At 44.8% G+C, this 21,207-nt stretch overlaps 1 protein-coding gene across 1 annotated transcript in view; it reads left to right on the top strand.

The window, feature by feature from the left end:
* VWDE (von Willebrand factor D and EGF domains) overlaps positions 1 to 17,243 on the top strand; it is a 63,917-nt gene extending 46,674 nt beyond the window's left edge. Inside the window, 10 exon segments of the mRNA XM_018571073.1 lie at positions 4,763 to 4,858; positions 4,948 to 5,043; positions 9,151 to 9,246; positions 10,482 to 10,577; positions 11,083 to 11,178; positions 12,684 to 12,779; positions 13,770 to 13,865; positions 14,226 to 14,321; positions 14,435 to 14,538; positions 17,229 to 17,243. Coding sequence (XP_018426575.1) covers positions 4,763 to 4,858; positions 4,948 to 5,043; positions 9,151 to 9,246; positions 10,482 to 10,577; positions 11,083 to 11,178; positions 12,684 to 12,779; positions 13,770 to 13,865; positions 14,226 to 14,321; positions 14,435 to 14,538; positions 17,229 to 17,243 — 887 coding nt within the window.
* The last annotated feature ends 3,964 nt before the right edge of the window (positions 17,244 to 21,207 follow it).

The raw sequence follows: 21,207 nt of genomic DNA, 5'->3' as shown, positions 1-21,207 counted from the left end.
GGGGGGGATTCTTTCTGCCTTGGGCGCCCATAACTCTGGTTACGCCACTACTGCTGAGCTTTGTATGTCCCAGCTCTTCCTTTTACATTATCCATAATATAAAATGCATAAATAATCCAACAGGGAGCCCCTCAAAATGGCCATAGCACCTGAAATATCGGTTTTGTGTGGGCCCACCCTTTAAGATGGCACTAGTGGGGAGCAGTGACACAGCATGAGCAACCCTGTAAGCCGTCATTCACACTGGAGCTGTACGTGCGGGCCCTATCGAGCAGCTCCCGGGAAGGACAGGTGCGGTGTGTGATTAGTCTATGGGACTACGCGGGCGTACGCCCCCCTATGCTCACCCACCCTGCACGTCCGTGCGGGTGAGTGTACTCGTACGCTGACAGGATGGATCCTGTCTGCGTTTGAGCCGGAAAACACGCACCCCTGCGGACCTGCACTTGAGGTGAGCGTAGGGGGGCGTACGGCCATGTAGTCCCATAGAGAAGGACGGGGGCTGCGTACTAATCACACGCAGCACCTGTCCTTCCCGGGAGCTGAGCGATATGGCCGTGCACGCAGCATGGAGCTGTACGTGCCGGCCGATTCCCGTGTGAATGAGGGCTATATGTTGATATAGTTTTAAAGGTGTAAAGGAGCACCTTGGGGTTCCTGCGTTCCGTGTTCAGTTAGTTCCCTCTATTACAAATAAAGATTTAATACACGACAAAGACTTCCCAGAGTACTACTGATAACCTAAAGAGGCAGCACCAGCAGCCTGCCTCGTGGCTGACTTTGTCTGATTGAATCTCAGTCTGAAACATCCTTTAATGAATCATTAAATCAGTGATTTAAAGGAGATCTATGAGGCGATTGAAAATCACTCATCCTCATAGTTCGAGCCAACGTGTGACAATGAAACTGTCACATGTCGGCTTAATAGATCGGGAAGTGAGCGAACACAGCACACGACATGTTCGCTCACTTCTCGATCATCTCACTGCAGAGAGCAGTGACTGTCACTCACGGCTCCCTGCAGGGGAGCGCTGAGTGGAGGAACGGACGGGGGAGGGGGCGGGTACAGCTGGCTCTGCCTCTAGATAGGCAGAGCCAGCTGTCAATCAGCCAGCTGGGTGGATCTCGACAGTATTGCCGGGACCCGTCCCGGCTGCAGAACTCTCAGTATATATAGATATACTGAGCTTTGGGTGATGGGAGGACGCTAGTATATGTCCTCCCATGACCCTGAGGAGAACTATGGGGGGAAAAAACTTACCTCATAGTTATCTTTTATATGGGTGTAAGTTTCACCCAGAGCTGCTAAAGTCTTTACGTTTACATTTCTACATAAAGACATTTCACAATATACAGCTACAATATTTGATGCTCGTTCCACTTTAACCACTTCTGCCAGTGCCATAAATGGAGGCTGGCAGGGGAGGTTCACGTTTTACAAGCCGACTGTCAGCCTTTGGATGGAAGCAATTCACTTCCACGTTACACCCCACCCCATCCCCCACCAGAGTGTACCCACCATGCATCCTGGGCTCTGCTGACCCTGGACATGTGCTCGCTGATCTCCCCTCCAGTGGGGTCCACAGGTGACATTAGGGGTCTAATAGACCCAGGGGTGACCATGCAATTTTTGCATGAGGCGGGACTGTGGCTGGGGGTGGTGTTCGTGGCGCACATTACCAGGGTGGTATTATTGGTGGTGCATGCTACCAGTACCTCTGTCCAGCATCCCGCCTAGGTCACTGATGTCACTGATTGCTAGAAGTTAGGCAGGATGCCAGCCAGAGCATCCCGCTCAGCTCCTGGCGACCAGTGATACCAGTGAGCTAGTCAGGATGCCGGCAAGAGCGTCACAGGTTGCTAAGAGCTCTTAGCAACCTGGGACACTCTAGCTGGAAAGGGGGCGTCAGGCACACCCACCGCTCCCCTATGTGACCCAATGAGATGCCATCTGAGGCAACTGCTTCAGGGTGCCTCATCCTGAATAGACCTGTCATTTCTAATATGCTATCACATAGGGGGCTATCATCCAATAAAGTGTAAAAAAAAATTGGGGCCACTCAGGGTCCCTTCAACGTTGCGATGTGACAAGATGTGTGTGCATCAGTAAAATGCCCCAGATATGTAAACACGCATCGGGTGATAACTGATGATCTATAAAGGCTTTTAAAGTGTTGCCTATGGACAATTTTGGATACCAAAGTTTGTCGACGTTTCACGGGCGCACTCAATTTTTATCGTTTGACATGTTTGGTATCTTTTTTTGGTATCTAACCTCATCTTTTATATTTCAGAAAACAATGGGGTATTATATTGTTTTTTTGTTTTGTTTTTTTTTTCCAAATAATTTTTTTTTATTGAAAAACATAAGGTTGACAGTCAAATAATACTATACTTTGTACAGGATTACCTATAACATAGAGCATAATAGTATAGGGTTATTACTAATTTTCTTAGACTGTATTAAGTGCCAATCAAAACATTCTAGAAAGGCAGGATAAATAGGCCAGAAATGGGGACCCATGGGTTATATTGTTTTTTTTTACTCAAAATTTGTGTTTGATATACGGTTGCACTCATATCATGTGACATAAAAAATGGCAACTACCGCCATTTTATTCCCCGAGGTCTCTGCTTTCATACATGTTTAGGGGTTTGATTAGTCTCCAGGCCTAAAAATGTTCATTTAAAGTGAAGTCGAGAGCGCCCTCTGCTGGGGAAAAACAAACAAACTATTCTTATGCAAAATGAGGGTGCATGGAGCTGGCATCTCGGCCAATCAGGAAGCCGGACGGCGTGTAATGACTCGCCGCCTGCCTTCCTGATTGGCCAAATAGGAAGCTGGGCGGCGAGTCAATACCCGCCCCCCAGTTTCCTAATCGGCCAGAAAGCCGGCTCCGTGATTCCTCGTCACTTGGTGATGAGGGAGCATGGAGACAGCTTCCCAGGTAATCAGGAAGCCGGGGGGCGAGTCATTACGCGGATTCCTTAATGGGACTTCCGGTATCGGTATTCGATATCGGCGAGTGCCGAACAAAAATATCCGTACTCGATAACGAAAAAACGGTATCAGTGCATCCCTAATTAATACATCATTAAAGTAGAATTGAAGCCTGAACTTTTTGTTGTTGTAGATAGAGTAAGGGACGGTTATAACCCATCAGCTTTTTTTTTTTGCCACCTGTGTCCCATTGGGCAGATTTCCCTTTACTTCCTGTCCAATATCCACAACAGGATGTAAGAGGAAATCCCTCCAACTAGTGTTCCCATTGGACGATTTTCCCATTTTTTTCTTTTTCTGGTGACAACCCAAAATTTGTGATTTTCTTTAAATGTTAGGCACCAGGACAAATAGAGAGGGTGAATCTCCCTAATGGGGACACAGATGGCAATAAAGACCTGACGGGGGTTCTAATCCCTTTCCACCCTACACAAGATTTACAAAAATGTTTGGCTTCAGTTGCACTTTAAATGTATGCAAGCAGTGTAAGTACCTGAATCTGACTTGATATCAGCTTCTTGCAGTCCCAGCATAGCAGAGCTCACAGTGGGAGAGAAAAAGACGCATACTGATAGAGAGAGGAGCCCATCACTGCACTGCTTCTCTATTCACTGTCCAGCCAATTTTGGTTGTCGATGTTTCACAGGTGCGCACAATTTTTTAGAGCTTGCCTTGTTGATACCTATTTACTTGGCGCAACCTTTCCTTTTATATTTCACCCAACAATTGGGAAAATATAGTTTTTACTGAAAATGTACTTATTGTATTTTTTTACTGGAAATTTGGGTGTGCTAAAAATGGTGTGACATAAAAAAAATTGCAGCTACCGCCATTTTATTCTGCAGGGTCTCCGCTTTAATACAAAAATGTTTTGGGGGTTTGATTAACCTCGAGTGGAAAGTAGTACAAGAAGACAAGGTGCACGCTGATAGGAGGAGAGAATAGAGTGACAGAGAGAGGAGCTCATGGCTGTGCTGCTTCTCCTTTAGCCGTCCAGTCACAGGCTGAGAGGAGGGATATAACAGAAAGTGGGTTGAGGGGTAGTTCACACCATATGCGGTCCGATTCTGGCCGTGATACGCACTGCTTCGCCTTGCGGCCGGCTCACTTTTTTGCTGGGCTGGAGGGGGCATGGCGGGCCATTGAAGTGAATGGCACCGTAGCCACGCCCTCCGGCCGCAATGCGATCGCCCGCACGGGATCGCAAGGCATATTTTGCCTGCAGTGCGGTGCGATCAAAATAGTGCTTGCAGCATTTTGATTGCACCGGACTGCACTGCAGGCACAATGTGGCTTGCGATCCCGTGCGGGCGATCGCATTGCGGCCGGAGGGCGTGGCTACGGTGCCATTCACTTCAGTGCTCACCACGCCCCCTCCAGCCCGGCAAAAAAGTGAGCCGGCCGCAATGCGAAGCAGTGCGTTCCGGCCAGAATCGGACCGGAACGCACTGCATATGGTGTGAACAAACCCTGAATGATGCTGGCTGTCAGAGTGAGGACATCTAGTGGCAGAAAATAAGTACTGCGGGAGCCAATTGAAGTTGAAGATTGCAACAAAAGTTGCCTTTTAAATGTATCTTCTTTTTTTTATTGCTTTTATTTTTTATTTCAGTTCTGCTTTAAACAATGTAACAACTTCTCACAGAGCTCAGCAGATACATTACATAATATGTTCCCAAGTAGCTGTTCATTTCATTCTGTTTAGAAGGATCTGTGATTTAATGATTTAATGACGCCATCCATTATCTGTCCTCAACGCAGCAATTTGCCGGCATCCGTGCGGAAGAAATATGGAATGCACAGCGCCGAATGTTTGCAAATGTAAGCCGGGCTACTCCGGATACAACTGCCAGAGCGGTAAGCGGCCGCACACAGTCATTCGTCCGAGTAAATGTTTACATGTGAGAGTAATGTGCCTCCTTATAATTACGTCTGATGTGCTGCAGCTGTGTGCCGCCCGGACTGCAGGAACCGTGGGAAGTGTGCGAGACCCAACGTGTGCGAGTGCGCTCCGGGATACGGGGGAACCACGTGCCAAGAAGGTGACTACTAACAGCTTCCTGCTCTGTGATTGGATGATTGATCACCAGGAATATTAGAAATAGAAAAGGATCATTTCTGGGTGGCACCCAGTGGATCCTTATAGGTCTCCAAATCTTAAAGCTGACCTCCGTCCTTCCATCCAGTCTTATATCTTACCTTCGTCCTTCCCTTCAGTCTTATATCTGACCTCCGTCCTTCCCTTCAGTCTTATATCTGACCTCCGTCCTTCCCTTCAGTCTTATATCTGATCTCCGTCCTTCCCTTCAGTCTGCTATCTGACCTCCGTCCTTCCCTTCAGTCTTCTTTCTGACCTTCGTCCTTCCCTTCAGTCTTATATCTGACCTCCGTCCTTCCCTTAAGTCTTATATCTGACCTCCGTCCTCCCCTTCAGTCTTCTATCTGATCTCATCCTTCCCTTCAGTCTTATCTGACCTCCGTCCTTCCCTTCTGTGTTATATCTGACCTCCGTCCTTCCCTTCAGTCTTCTATCTGACCTCCGTCCTTCCCTTCAGTCTTCTATCTGACCTCCATTTTTCCCTTCAGTCTTATATCTGACCTCCATCCTTCCCTTCAGTCTGCTATCTGACCTCCGTCCACCCTTTCAGTCTTCTATCTGACCTTCGTCCTTCCCTTCTGTGTTATATCTGATCTCCATCCTTCCCTTCAGTCTTCTATCTGACCTTCGTCCTTCCCTTCAGTCTTATATCTGACCTCCGTCCTTCCCTTCAGTCTTCTATCTGACCCCCGTCCTTCCCTTCAGTCTTGCACAGTTGTACCGGTTCCTCTCCTGGGCTGGAATGGCTTCCTCTGATGTCACTGCACACTGGGAGCTTCTCACCATGTGCATTAGAAGCCACAGCAAGTCAGATAGAGCCCGCCTCATTTCCTGGTTAGGTAACATCCAGGACCATTTAGCCTAATTGTCCCTCCCCCACCCCTTTAATTCATTGTTCATTCAAAGTTTGTTCATTTTTGGATAAAGTGTGGAAGGGTTAGAAGCTCAGTCAGGTCTGAATGTCTCTGCTGGGGAGTTTGGGGACAGATTTAAAGAAGAACTCCAGGAAAACTTTTTCTTAAGCCCCCAGGGTTAAGTTCTCATTGCCCAGGTTCAAAAACAACAAAGTTATACTCACCTGAAGATCCGAGCTGGCCAGCCTGCCTCCCCCTCCCTGCAGCATTGGAATCTTCCTCAGCGTCCTCACATCTATACACTGTGTATAGAACGTGCTGATTTACAGGACCTTAGACCTCTGCAGAGGAGGGGGAGAGACGCTCCAGGGACCGGTCTAAGAATGAGGTGGCTCATAGGATCGGGTGAGTAAAACATTTTTTTTAAACATAGACAAAAACAAGCAGTTAACCCTTGGGAAAGCCCCACTGCAAGGGTTAATATTTTTTCCCCCCTGGAGCTCTTCCTTAAAACCTTCTATAGTCTATCCAAAGCTAAGAAAAAGTGTTGCCTGTAGATATAGTTTAAATAGGTAACTCCATTGTTCTGCACTTGTAAATATGAAGCTCATTGTATACATGTGATTCCTAAATATGGAAATGTTCATACATCTCAAATCTAGAAAACACAACTTCATATAGAATCTCAATATCTAGACGATCCCTTGTTAGGTTAGGCACGGATCACCATTATCTTCATCATGACAACATATTGTAGTGTTTTCATAATGACGCATTTAGGTGTCTCTGTGAAAAGTCATTGTAGCTCACCCTCTGCTGGCTATTACGGGTATTGCAATTCTGTTTTACTTTCCATATGTTAAAGTGTGTCTAAAGGCAAAACTTGTTCTACTTTTACAGTAGGGTAGGATTAGAACCAATGTTGGATTGTTATTGTGGTCTGTGACTCAGAGGTCTTAATTCCTCAATACAGGTCCTTAGCTATCACTATGGGATCTAGGGTTGCCACCTTTTCTTCAAGCGAAACCCGAACACTCTAGCAACGCACAGTGTAAATATCACAGTTAAGACTATTTTTAGTGGGGGGCTACCATGAAACCCGGACACAGCATTCAAAACCCGGACTGTGCGGGTGAATCCTGGACAGGTGGCAACCCTAAAGGGATCACCAGCAGGAGGAAGGAGGTCCCGATTCCTCTATATAGATCTTTAGTTATCACTAAAGGGGCACCAGCAGGAGGAAGGAGGTCCTGATCCCTCTATATAGATCTTTAGTTATCACTAGAGGGATACCCAGCAGGAGGAAGGAGGTCCTGATTTCTCTATATAGATCTTTAGTTATGACTTGAGAGATCCCCAGCAGGAGGAAGGAGGTCCTGATTCCTCTATATAGATCTTTAGTTATCCCTAGAGGGATCCCCAGCAGGAGGAAGGAGGGCCTGATTCCTCTATATAGATCTTTAGTTATCCCTAGAGGGATCCCCAGCAGGAGGAAGGAGGGCCTGATTCCTCTATATAGATCTTTAGTTATCCCTAGAGGGATCCCCAGCAGGAGGAAGGAGGGCCTGATTCCTCTATATAGATCTTTAGTTATCCCTAGAGGGATCCCCAGCAGGAGGAAGGAGGTCCTGATTCCTCTATATAGATCTTTAGTTATCAATAAAGGGATCCCCAGCAGGAGGAAGGAGGTCCTGATTCCCCCATATAGATCTTTAGTTATCACTAGAGGATCCCCAGCAGGAGGAAGGAGGTCCTGATTCCTCTATATAGATCTTTAAAAGAGAACTATGTGATAAGTGTTTTTCCCCATAGTTCTCTTTACGGTCTTGGGAGTACATATACTAGCGTCCTCCTGTGACCCAAAGCTCAGCATATAGTGTACTATTGCCCATGATATACTGAGAGCTCTGCAGCCGGGGCGGATTCCGAAAATACTGTCGAGATTCACCTAGCTGCGTAATTGACAGCAGGCTCTGCCTATCTGGAGGCAGAGCCAGCTGTGTCCGCCCCCTCCCACATCTGTTCCTCCACTCAGCCCTGGAGGATCAGAGAGGGGAGGGGAGAATCCCTGCAGGGAGTGGTGTCTTACAGTCACGGCTCTCTGCAGGAAGATGATCAGAAAGTGAGCGAGCGACGGTATGTGTTTGCTCACTTCCCGATCTATTGAGCCGACCTGTGACAGCTTCTTTGTCACATGTCGGCTCGAACTATGAGGATGACTGGAAATCACTCACCTCATAGTTTTAAATATCACTAGAGGGGTCACCAGCAGGAGGAAGGAAGTCCTGATTCCTCTATATAGATCCTTAGTTAGATTTAGAATACTGTGTCCAGTTCTGGAGACCTCCCTTCCAAAATGTTATTGATAAGACATGAGTTCAGAGAAGGACAACAATAATGGTGAAAGGTCTGAGGGATACAATACTGTATCAGAAGAGACTGCAGGAACTTAATATGTCCAGTCTTGAGAAAAGAAAGGAAAGGGGATTAAAGGAGAACTATGGGTTTAAGGCTTTTCCCCATAGTTCTCCTTAGGGTAACGGGAGGACACAAACTAGCGTCCTCGCGTTACCCAAAGCCCAGTATACCGCAAGCTGCAGCTCGCGGTATACTGAGACGCCGCAGCTGAAACGGATCCCGACAATTGTGCCAGGATCCGCCCAGCTGCGTGACTGACAGCTGGCTCTGCCTATCTAGAGGCAGAGCCAGCTGTACCCGCCCCCTCCCCCGTCCATTCCGCCAGTCAGCGCTGGAGGATCGGACAGGGGAGGGGGGAATCCAGTCACTCCCCTGTCACAGCTCTCTGCAGTGACAGGATCGAGAAGTGAGCGAGCCCTGGTATGTGTTCGCTCACCTCCCGATCTACTGAGCCGACCTGTGACAGTCTCATTGTCACAGGTCGGCTCAGATTATGAGGCTGAGTGAAAATCGCTCACCTCATAATTCTCCTTTAAGACCTTTAGATACATGGAGGATGGGAATAAGGTTCAGCAGGATTTTTAATATAACCTGAGATCTAGAACACGGGGACCTGACCTCAAATTAGCTGGAGGAAAGTTCAAAACTGACCTTACTAAGTATTATTTTACATGGATAGACGAATCTTTATCTGTGTAACAGGCAGAAAATATCTACAAATGTCCAGAACTTCCAGAATTATTATTCTATAATTCATTTCATAATTTATTTATTTTTAGCTCACTGTGATCCACCATGTGACCATGAAGGGACCTGCCAGGCTAGGAATGTATGTTCCTGTCCGTTTGGTTATGTTGGACCTCGTTGTGAAACAAGTAAGTCTGCACGATGTAATATATCCAAGAATTATATACAGGGTTATTCACAAAAGGGTGAAGCGTTTGGAGAAGGCCAGAGAAGTGAACAATCGAGGTCAACATCGCTGAACTGGAAAGTGAGCTGAATTGGAGAATTTTTCCAAATCGGCTATGTTGTCCTAGATTGTTCACTTCTCCGGCCTTCTACAACCTCTTCACCCTTTTGTGAATAACACTGATAGTCTTCTATGGTTGGCCCCAACCTCTGCAAATGCCAGTTGTCTGGCCGCCATGACAATGCAACGGCTTTGGCAAACAAAACAAAAGATGTGAATCATTGACTTCATTGCTGTATGCTTGTTCAAGGTCAGAGACTGAGAAATGATGGAACCCGAATTGTTGGTGGACCAGCCAGCCCACTAGCAGGGTCAGAAGGGGAGGTCCAAAGCCCCAATCTGTCTATACAGCTTTCCTTTGAAGCCACTTTCAACCTTCTTAAAATACTACTCACTGTAATGGGGTCAGGCTGTATAAATATGGGCTTCCTTTATATTTTGTTAACACTATTTGCTGTGACAAGCATTACTATACCCCGTGCCAGAAGCATGCTAGAGAGCCGGACCTCTACAACCTACCTCTATCAACCTACAACACAGCAATTGGACACACACCCTGCCCAGTGCTCCAATCAACAATGCTCATGTCCCCTACAGTGGTGGTAATTAGAGAACTGGACAGGAATATAGACCACTGCTCTCTGTGTGGAGCAGAGGCCTGGATCTCAAGTGTGCCACTAGCACAAGATATTTCAAACCTTCCTGCGCTAAACAGTAGTGTTAAAAGATAAAGAAGTCCATTTCTATTACAGTTTATGCAGCCTGACTTCATTATATAAATGATATAAATGGCTGTAAATCACTGTAAATATTGTGCAGAAATAACTACAGCACCCCCTGCAGATGGAAACTTGCATTGCAGGTTAACTATTCAGACATAATGGAGCTCTGTGAGTTGTGTTATAGCCATACTGGAAGACTGAAGATAAGACAGAAGATCCTTGTTGGCCAATTCGGCTGGTTGCATTTAGATCTGGAAATCATCTGTGTCAATGATTGGCAGATCCCAGTTAGATGTCAATAGCAGAACCGGTCCACAGGCAGTGCAATGCCTTCCTAGAGAACTAGTGGGGGCAGGCAATTCATCCTGTACGGTAAGGCTCTTATACCTGACAGTCTTACATTTTCTTTGTGCAGTGGTGTGTAACCGGCACTGTGAGAATGGAGGTGAATGTGTGGCCCCTGACGTGTGCAAATGCAAGCCTGGCTGGAGTGGACCCACCTGTAGCACAGGTAAGTGTTTTTGATGGGAATTAAAGGGATATTCCAGTTAAATGCATTAAAGGAGCTTATCCCACCTGCTCAACACTTAGTTATAAAACCTTTGCAGAGTGAATCACAGCACATTATGGCCACTAGACGGAGCCGAGGAGCACAGGAAATATATACTCATCTTACCTGTAGTTTTAACAGGGGGTAGAGCCTGCTGGGTCCCTCCCACAGCTCTGCTCTCTGCACAGGCCATGGGCAGCAGAGTGATGATGTCACTGCTACTTTTCCAAGAAAATATCTGGGTTTGCAAAAAGAATTAGTGCACACAAAGTGGATTTATACGTGGATTTATATTGAGAAATATATTTAAATTACAATTTGCCCAGAGTTTAGCTTTAGGTCGTGTTTCTTCAGCCATTTCAGCATTATACCTCAAGAGTGGGTGTATGCCGTCTGTATTCTGCATTATGTCAGTTTGAACAGAATGTATTTCAAAAGTTTTCCTTTTCTTTTTGATTTTGTTCAGTGGTGTGCCATCCCGTGTGCCTCAATGGTGGCACTTGTCTGAAGTCCAACGTGTGTCTCTGTCCCAATGGCTTCTATGGAGCTCAGTGCCAGAACGGTGGGTTTTCTGTGAAACACAGAAATATATATACGACTGATACAGATTACTTTATAATACATTTATATACTGTATATTATTCTTTGTATCTCATTAGGGATCTCGTATTCTAAAATCTATTTATTATGTGCCTATTGGTAAAGTGTACATACTGTACATCCTAACAAGGAACTCCTCCTATTTGCTCCCTTTCAGTCTGTTCAATTGGACCTTACACTACAGGGAAGCCAATCACCCCTCCCCATCCTTAAAGGCTAAGTCCACTTTTAAAAATTTTAATAAAAGAAAAAAAAAGTGCATTTATAATTGTTTGCATTGGAGCCAGTAAAGCCATGAAACTGTGATTAGTGGATGGCGGGTGCAATACTCTGGCTCCTGCAGATTCTCCCTCCTACAGGATGTGGTGACGTTACCACACTTTCTTTTAAGTCCCTCTGCCATGGTGACACATGGGACTTGTAGTTTGTCCATTGACAGACATTGTCAAAGGATCTGTGAATGGAAGATGCGGCTGTGTGGGCGGAGCCACGCACAGCCATGCCATTTTCAAAAATCAATGGGAGACTGCAGGGAGAAAAACCCTGCGATTCAGGTAAATGGGAAGCGGGCTTGGCGATGTCACTGTGTTTCATGTTACACCCTGAATACGGCTGTAACATGACACAGGGGGAATCAGTTATAAATGTTCCGCTCTGCATATATATTCGGGAGGATGCCATTCGCACAGCAATAGCCCCTCTAGATGGCGCTGACGAGTATGGGATAGATACTCATCAGCGCCATCTAGAGGAGCATAGCGGGAGGGATGCCGTTCGCACAGCACTGAGATTTGGCCCACTCAACATTCTCCAAGATCTGGCCAGAAGGATGATTACATGACCCTCACCCAGGTGCCATAGGAGGAAGTCTGGAAAAGGTAAGTATATTATCAAACTTTTACCACCACACAGATACAGTACTTTTTTTTTTTTTTTTTACTTCTATCCAGCATTTTAAGTTGGGGGAGATCTTGAATAAGCAAAAAAAAAAGAAAAACCTTGATTCTGTCACCAATCCAATGAGCATGTAACTTTGCATGCACCATTTCTCGTGCAATTCCAGCCAAATCCTTTTAAGTAGGCTCAGTCTTAATGCTATGCACGTTGGCATCGAAGCACCGCAGTGGTGTACATTGGCCCTTAGGTACCTCTGTTAGAAATATATATGGAGAAATTTACAGTGTGGCCGCATTTGATTAGGTTTACACCAAAAAATTAAAATCACCTTCCTTGAAATACCAGCTTTCCAACCTGCACTTCCTCTATGTGTAATGAGGAGATGGATTCAATAAAGATTGTGAGGGTGTCCGATCACGGACTGGATATTAATTATTTTATCATCTTTATAGTTGGTGGTAATCAGTAATTGTAACTGTCCCTTGTTATAAAATGATATACTGCTTTTCCTCTATATGCCTTGATAATGATGGGTAACAAATACCCGGTCTATGTATTGTATGATTTCAGCGGTGTGCAGCCCCCCGTGTAAGAATGGCGGTCACTGCATGAGGAATAATATCTGCAGCTGTCCAGACGGATACATCGGTAAAAGATGTCAGACGAGTAAGTGAATGTGATGGTTCCGTGTCTCCCCTGTCTCTGGTCTGTCTTCTGTTTCTGAATAATACAGGAATAAAATATATATGGGATGGGAAGGAAAGAGAGAGCGAGGCAGGAAAAGGAGAGGAAGGAGAAGGGGAAGACAAGAGAGAGATAAGAAAGAATGAAAAGAGAGAGATGAAGAGAGAGATATGAGGAAGAGAGAACATAAGAAAGAAGAGAAAGATGGAGGGAGAGAATATATGAGGAAGAGAGAAGGGAAGAAGAGATAGAGAGATAGAGGGAGAGAGAAAATATATGAGGAAGAGAGAAGATGAGAAAGAAGAGAAAGATGCAGGGAGAGAATATATGAGGAATAGAAGAGAGAGAGAGAGAGAGAGATGGAGGGAGGGAGACAGAATAAAGGTAGAAAAGAGACAGAGATGACTGAGGGAAGAGGATACATAAGGAAGTGAAAAGATACAAAGAGAGAGAGAAAGATACAAAGAGAGAGAGAAAGAAAGAAAGATATAGGAAACAGAAAGGTGTGTAAGAGAAAGGAGAGAGAGAGAGAGAGAGAGAGAGAGAGAGAGAGAGAGGAGAGAGAGAGAGAGAGAGAGGAGAGAGAGGAGAGAGAGAGAGAGAGATGGATAAAGAAATTATGAGGAAGAGAGTAAATAACAACAGAGAATAAAACAGAGAGATATGTTGGGGTGCCATTCAAAATAAATGGCACTGCAATGTGCTAACGCACATAACATGCTTTGTGGTGGTGTGCGCCTTAAGGAAAATGCTACTGCAACGCAGCGGGAAAGTGTAAACTTAGCACATGGTAGAGAAAGTAGTGAGAGACAGACAGAAATAATAATGTGGTGGTGGTGGGGAGATGGAGTAAAAAAGCGAGTGATGGAGGGAAAAATAAGGGAGAGAGAAGGCAGTAGGGATATATGTGTGTATACAGTATATATATTACATAATATAATTATATATTTATATCTAATTCTCTGTTTTTAGGTGTTTGTGACCCAATATGTATGAACGGAGGAAAGTGTGTCGGTCCCAATATTTGCTCCTGTCCATCAGGCTGGAAAGGAAAAAGATGCAATACACGTAAGGGGGATTTCTCTTTGAATATGGGGTCTGTACATGTAGTATAATGTAAATGTTTGTAACAATATACTATACAGTATGTGAGCTCTCCCATATACTCTCCCATATACTGAGTATACAGCTTATGAGCTCTGCAATTCCACAATGAAAAAAAAAATGTAAAGCTTGAATATTTCTGTTACTTTAACTAATTATAAAAATATATAGTTAGTTATCCTTTATTTGAATAGAAAACACGGAGGCAGTGAATACAATACATTCTTGTTGGATATAACAACTTTTTCTAGCGATTCCTGTCATTCTGTCCCCGCTGTATATTTACCTTTCATTAATGGAAGTGTCGGTTTCTGATTTCCACAGCAATATGTCTTCAGAAATGTATGAACGGCGGTGAGTGCATTGGCCCAAACACATGCCAGTGCCCCCCTGATTGGGAAGGGGCTCAGTGCCAGAGCCGTAAGTAGCGCTTTGTATCCCGCGGCGCTGTGCCATGGTCTATGTTTATATACATTGATATCATTAGCCGGGGAAATGTCTCCTTGTTCATTGTGTTTTCTGTATTATTTCAGCCGTGTGCAATTACAAGTGTTTATATGGCGGTCGTTGTACCTCGCCCAACGTATGTTCCTGTCGCCCTGGATACACCGGAGTGACGTGTAGTCAGAGAATACAGGTAATGGATGAGTACTTTTTAGGTATAGTCACTATAGCTGGTAGTAGTTAGTCGCATTCAACTGGTCTTGAAGACTAGTGATGAGTGGACTAGCATGGGTCTGGTTTGTTTGGACCTTCACCAAACCCAGCCAGAAATCCAGGGACAGCGGACGTCCAAGCGAACCTCTCCTTGCACAGCATCATTGGTTCCTAAGATGCTGGTGGCTCCAAAACATCATAGGTTTTTATGGTGCACACTACCAACCAATGACGCTGTGCAGCTCAGCCACCAGTCAACCAATAACGTTGCATGGGCACAGGCAGGCAGCCAAACTAGCCAAGTCATTGCCCCTTTAGCAAACTGCGGACAACCTGAGTTTGGGTCCGTCTAATGGTCAACCCAAATATATAGTTCTTCCCTTCTGAAGGAGTTACACTGCTTATCCAGGCTGTTTCTAGGTTCTAATGAGTGTCAGGAACATACCCCATCCATTTTACACAGTTACTCAACCACAATAGTCCAATCACCATAGAATGTGTCAAGGTAGATGCTGTTTGAACAAGATGGGAGCTGTGAAAGTTATGGAACCCCCTGTGCTGGTTATATAATTGCTTATAACATAATATATGCCTCATAATGTGAGAATTAGGATTTTGAAGCTGAACCTCAGCCAGGAGAAGAATATCATTATCAAGGTGCATCTTTACCTTGTGCCAAAATGTTGTCCATTTATTTTCCAACTCTTTCTTCAACCCGGCACCCTGAGCACCGCTCCTGCATTGACACCCATCAAGTGAGTAAATTCCAATAGTATCATGGGAAATGTAGTTCCCATTTTCCCCTAGCGATGCATGTTGGATGTGATGTGTGCTGCCTGCCTAGATCCTCCCCACCCCCAATGCCCAGGACGAATAAGCCTGAATGAAGCAGCCAATTACATCACACAAAATTAAATCATTAACTACTAGAAGTAAGGCTTTTATTTTAAAACTCAAAAGCGTTTTTATTTTTGGATGGCAGAAGAGAGCTAAGGGTCAGAAGTGGATAGGATCCTTGAGTTCAGCTTTAATGGTGTCTGGAAATGAACTGTATGCAACACAAGCTGGAGATCACTAACCATCGATTGGTTACATTTTATTACATAAAGATATTAACCACTTGAAGAGCGGGGTGTTAATCATACTTTATTTTTTTGGCACAGTATAAAAGATGGGGTTGTGTTGGGTAGTGTAGATACCTAACCTTTCAAGCCTTAAAGGAGAACTATGAGGTGAGTGCTTTTCACTCACCTCATAGTTCTAGCCGACCTGTGACAATGAGACTGTCACAGGTCGGCTCAGTAGATCGGGAGGTGAGCGAACACATACCGGGTTCGCTCGCCTCTCGGTCCTGTCACGGCTCTCTGCCGTGACAGGGGGAGGGGCTGGATTCCCCTCTCCCCGCTCCGATCTGCCATCGCTGACTGGCGGAACGGACAGGGGAGGGGGCGGGTACAGCTGGCTCTGCCTCTAGATAGGCAGAGCCAGCTGTCACTCACGCAGCTGGGTGGATCCCGTCATCTAAGTCGGGATCCGCTCCGGCTGCGGCGTCTCAGTATACCGCGAGCTGTAGCTCGCGGTATACTGAGCTTAGGGTAACGGGAGGACGCTAGTTTGTGTCCTCCCGTTACCCTAAGGAGAACTATGGGGAAAAACACTGACCCCATAGTTCTCCTTTAAAATTGGGTGCACCTGTGAAATTGAAAAAAACGTCAATGCCCAAAATTGCCCATAGGTGGCACATTAAGGGCTTTTACCGATCATCAATTAAGTGTTAACAGGGATTGATGGCCCTAAAATTATTGCTCGCACTCTGGCTAACAAGACCCCTATGTGATAGCACAGAGACAGTGACAGGTCCTTTTTATGGAGATACCAGGAGTCTATTAGACCCTTAGTTCACCTACAGACCCCAGATCTGCTTCATTGGCTTCTTCTCTGGCTACATCAGCTGGAGAAATGACAGACTGAAACTGGAAGTGATATAATACACATCGTACATACAAATGCAGCCGGTAAATGTGTGCTGATCTTCCTCCAATCCAGCCACAGAGAGCCACCGTGCCAGTCCTGGGCCAGCACAGGGGACAGCAGAGCCCAGGATAGCCGGCAGCAGCGACGAAGCGGGGGGGGGGAGGGGTTTGCACACTTCCCCAGCACCATACAAGTGATCAGGCAGCTCTATGACCCGAACACTTCTATGTAACAGCTGTCGCCGGCTGCTCAAAGTTTCCCACTCTCGCTCAGGTGGGGGGAGGGCGCATGTGACCAGGCGCGGGAAAAGTCATTTAGAAACGGTCACCCACCCCCAAGTGTGAGTTGACTGGCCGTTTAATTGGAATGGCCGTACAGAAATCGGTTAAACTTTGATTGGTTACATTATATTACATAAAGATATTAAACTTGGGATGTCCTGATACCACTTTTTTAAGACCAAGTACACGTACTGTCCCTCATGTACTTACCGATACCAATTACTGATACTTTTTCTTAAAGGGACATGTGACATTTTTTCTAAAACAACACAGACTGATGATTATAGGGCAGTTTCTCGCCAGGGCTAAATACAGATGTCACCAGAACTGAATACATGTCCCCAAAGCAGGATACATGATAAAGCTTTCGCCGCCTTCAGCATTCACTTATTTTCCTTTTTTTTTTATTCTGTAGGGAGCTCGCGGGTGAAGGAAAACTGAACTGAGTGCTGCAGAAAACATTGAGGAAGTGAACTAAATATCCAGCAGGACTTGACTGTACTCAACACACAATAGTTAAAACTCAGATTACGAGTATCAGCGGCGTTCTAAGACCAGAGAAAGTGACTCGGAGGATACAGGGGTAGAGCTGGCTTATAGTGTACCTGGACCGTCGTGCAACAAGAAGAGATTCACGCTTGGTGAAACAGCAGCTTTGAGATCTCCTTTTATACTGTATTTTTCTACAAGTGTAGCGACTGAACAGCTGTAATCCAACCAGGACCTACTACTGTAACTGTTATTTATGTACAGGTGAAACTCGAATAATTAGAATATCGTGCAAAAGTAATTGCAGTAAGTGCTGCAAAAGGGGCCCAAACCAAGTACTGAGTACATATGCATGCTTGTACTTTTCAGAGGTCCGATATTGTTCTATGTGCAATCCTTGTTTTATTGATTGCATGTAATAATCTACTTTTTTGAGATTGTGGATTTGGGGTTCTCATGAGCTGTAAGCCATAATCATTGTTTTTCCTCAACTTTTTTTTGTGCCATACCAATACAAACAAAAGAAATAAACATGAGAATGCCGAAACATTTGTCATTGCACCAATTTTCTATGCAAAGTGGTGCATTATCTGACAGAAATGCCGGGGTGCCAATATTCTGGGCCATGACTGTATATATTTATGTATTCAGGTTTTTATTTGGTACGCTGTTTTAAAAAAAAGACCCTGCTCTGTTTTTCTTCTAAGCTGACAAATGCGCAAAATGTATTTGATAGTGCAACTGTATCTGACAGTTACACAATTAAAAAGATGGCACTGCAGATAAACAATGCAGCATGAAGGTGACCGTATTCATTTGCATGCTCAACGCTTTCATTTTTATCAATAAAGCCTCCAGCCCGCATAGCTGACATAGTGACACATGAACAGGAATCACTATGATTGTTTCCTGACTGTCAGTGGGGACCCTGGCTGACACTAAAAGCTGGGATTGAGAGCCAGTAGCCACATTTCATGTCGGCTGCTGGCCGTCATAGGAAAGAATATTTATTTACATGGGGCATCAAAGTTCATGGAATGTTATTAAAACAAATCTTCTTTGGATTAGTAATATCCTGTATATTGCACAGAAATTTTTGGATCATCCACAAGGCAATCTAGGAAGGAGCCCAGAGCCCGGTGGATGTCCAGAGGGTCCAGCTACAGCCTTCATGCTCTTTCAATAAACCAGGGGTATAGTGCAATTGGCCAAATCTGTGCACCTACCTGTTGCTTCCCAAAGGAGGTTGTGCTTGTAGGTAGTTGGTGTCTGATGGAGCCATGCCAGTACGGACAATACAAGTGAGGCATCTTCTCTGTACTGCAATCTGTAGCAATGTCAATTATTGGGATTGGGGGCTAAAGTTGCTACTTTAATAACATTTTTACCCAGAGTTCTTCTTTAAAGAGACCCTGTCCTAACAAGAAAACTGCTGCTAGTAGCACCTAGAGGAGCTCACACATATCATACCTGGAGCAATCTCCACAAACCTGTTGCTACAGTTGAATGCCACATCATTTTGACAGGCAAAGCTCCTGCGGCTTCCAATAGTGCTTGAGTTTGACCGCCCCCTCCTTGCTTCCTTCACACTGCTATTGGCCAGTGAGGCTGCCCATCATTGTAATGGGCCAATAGGAATGTCAGGAGGCGGGAGGTAGCAGCAAGCTCTGAATTTTAAAATTATTAATTTTAGGGCTTTGGAAATTAAAGATTAATTTCTCGATTAATCGTTAAACTTTTTGATCAATTAAAATAATTTTGATCGCTAATGAAAACACTCGCCTCTCCGCCGCCTTCCGGGAGTCCCGTCGGCGATCCAGTGACGTCGCGGACATCGACGTCACCGGACGTCTCCCCCCTTCCCCAAGTGGCTCAGTCGGCTAACGAAGGGAAGGGGGTTATAGGATCTGTATGTGCGTTTTAATTAATCGAAATTAATCGATTTAAAAAAATTTCGATTAATCGAACACAAAAATTTTAATAATTACCAGCACTAATTAATTTTATAATTTAAGGGTAGTCCACCCGCCATTATAATTTGTACCAGTGTCACCATTTCTATATATCTATAGGCATTTATTTTATCTGATGACTCGCAATAGAGAAAGAATATGTTTCCGGCAGTGTAGAAATGACTGCTGTAGGTCTGATGCCCTTTGTAAAAACTATTTGGGACGCCCTGAGAGCGACGCAAGTTTGTACCAAGTCCAGTAGAAGTCATAGGATAATGTCAACGGGGCTGTGAACTCCCTGATTAAGGGGGAGTTTTGAGCCCCCCCACCCCCGACATGTGTTGGATTTATCCTTTTGACTTTCTATCAACTATATTAAACTTCTTCTGGACCCGTTACAAAATTGTATTAAAAATTTCCAGGACAACCCAAATAGTTTTCACAAAGGGCATCAAATCTACAGCGGTTCTGCCTGAAACTGACTGAAACATTTTTTCCACTATGGCGAGCCGTCAGACATAATAAATGCACGTGGATATGGAAATGGTGACACGGGCACAATCAATTATAATGGAAGATCAGCTTCCACTTGATTATAGAATTATTAATTAGAAGGAGTACCAGGAAAGCCTTTAATTATAAAATAATTAATTAGAGAGATTACCGGGAAATCATCAGAGAGGTTCCTGTAATTGCTGTTTGACAAATTACACTGTGCTGTACGTGATATACTCCATGCTGTTGCGCTCTGCACTTCATGCTATTGTTCTGCAGATGCTGTGTGTGTGTGTATATAACAATATCATGAAAAGAGAAGTGCCAAATGGCTAATCAGTTAAGGTTCTAATGTAATGTTATGGGGTGTAGCAGATCCCTTTCTCAAGAAGGATCTTTGGCCTGTTATTACCCACAGCCTTAAATACACCCTACCAGCCGGTCTATCCATGTACATTGCCTGGCCAAAGAAATGTCACACACTCTAATATTTTGTTGATTACGGCATGCATTTGCCATGCCATGGATTACGATAAGCTTATGCAATGTCACAACATTTATTTCCATCCAGAGTGGCATTAATTGTTCGCCAAGATCTTGTAGTGATGATGGGAGAGTCGGAGCACTGCGTAAAGTCTTCTCCGGCACATCCCAAAGATTGTCAATGGGGTCTGGGCTCTGTGGTGGCCAATCCACGTGTGACAAGGATGTATCATGCTCCTTGAACCACTCTTTTACAATCTGAGCACGGAAATCCTGGTGTTGTCATCTTGGAATATGCCCAATGTGCCATCAGGGAAGAACAAATCCATTGATGGAACAACCTGATCATTCAGTATATTCAGGGAGTCAGCTGACCTCATTTTTTGGGGACATACCGTTGCTGAACCCAGACCTGAGCAACTGAAGCAACCCCACATCATAACACTAATTCCACGTGGTTACTTTTTTGGGCCAGGTAGTGTTTATTTGGTATGGCACTCCTTTGTCATGCGGTTTTCCAGGTTCCCTCCAAAATCTGTCCATGTTCCTTGTCCCCCTCGGCATCCTTGATTAGCTTCAGCTTACTGTTCAGAATGACGCACCTACAGTACGTAGTAGTACCCAATCTTCTCACATTTGTTTCATGACCACATTACACCCAACTTATTTATTACAGCCCCTGACTGCCATAATGAAGTCAGAGTGCACACACACACCACATATTGTATGCTAGACATTTCATAGATATGCTGGAGTGTCATTCATACCAAGCCTCAGTTCCATTGCTATAGGTGTGTTGTGATTGGAGCAAACAGCAGCCACCATTAACACACCAAGGGAAAGCTATGCAGTGTCATTCTTCTAGGACCAGGGAATCTACAAATGAAGCATCTCACTGTAATATTCAAGTCCAGATACAATGATAACATTTCGGCAGAGACAACACGTTTTGGGGGTAGAGTGCTATCATCATCG

Source organism: Nanorana parkeri, unplaced genomic scaffold (genome assembly GCF_000935625.1).
Source record: "Nanorana parkeri isolate BGI_ZX_2015 unplaced genomic scaffold, ASM93562v1 scaffold1667, whole genome shotgun sequence".
Taxonomy (NCBI): Eukaryota; Metazoa; Chordata; class Amphibia; order Anura; family Dicroglossidae; genus Nanorana; species Nanorana parkeri.
Note: the sequence above shows the minus strand (reverse complement) of the source record. Positions and strands in the feature narration are given on the sequence as shown.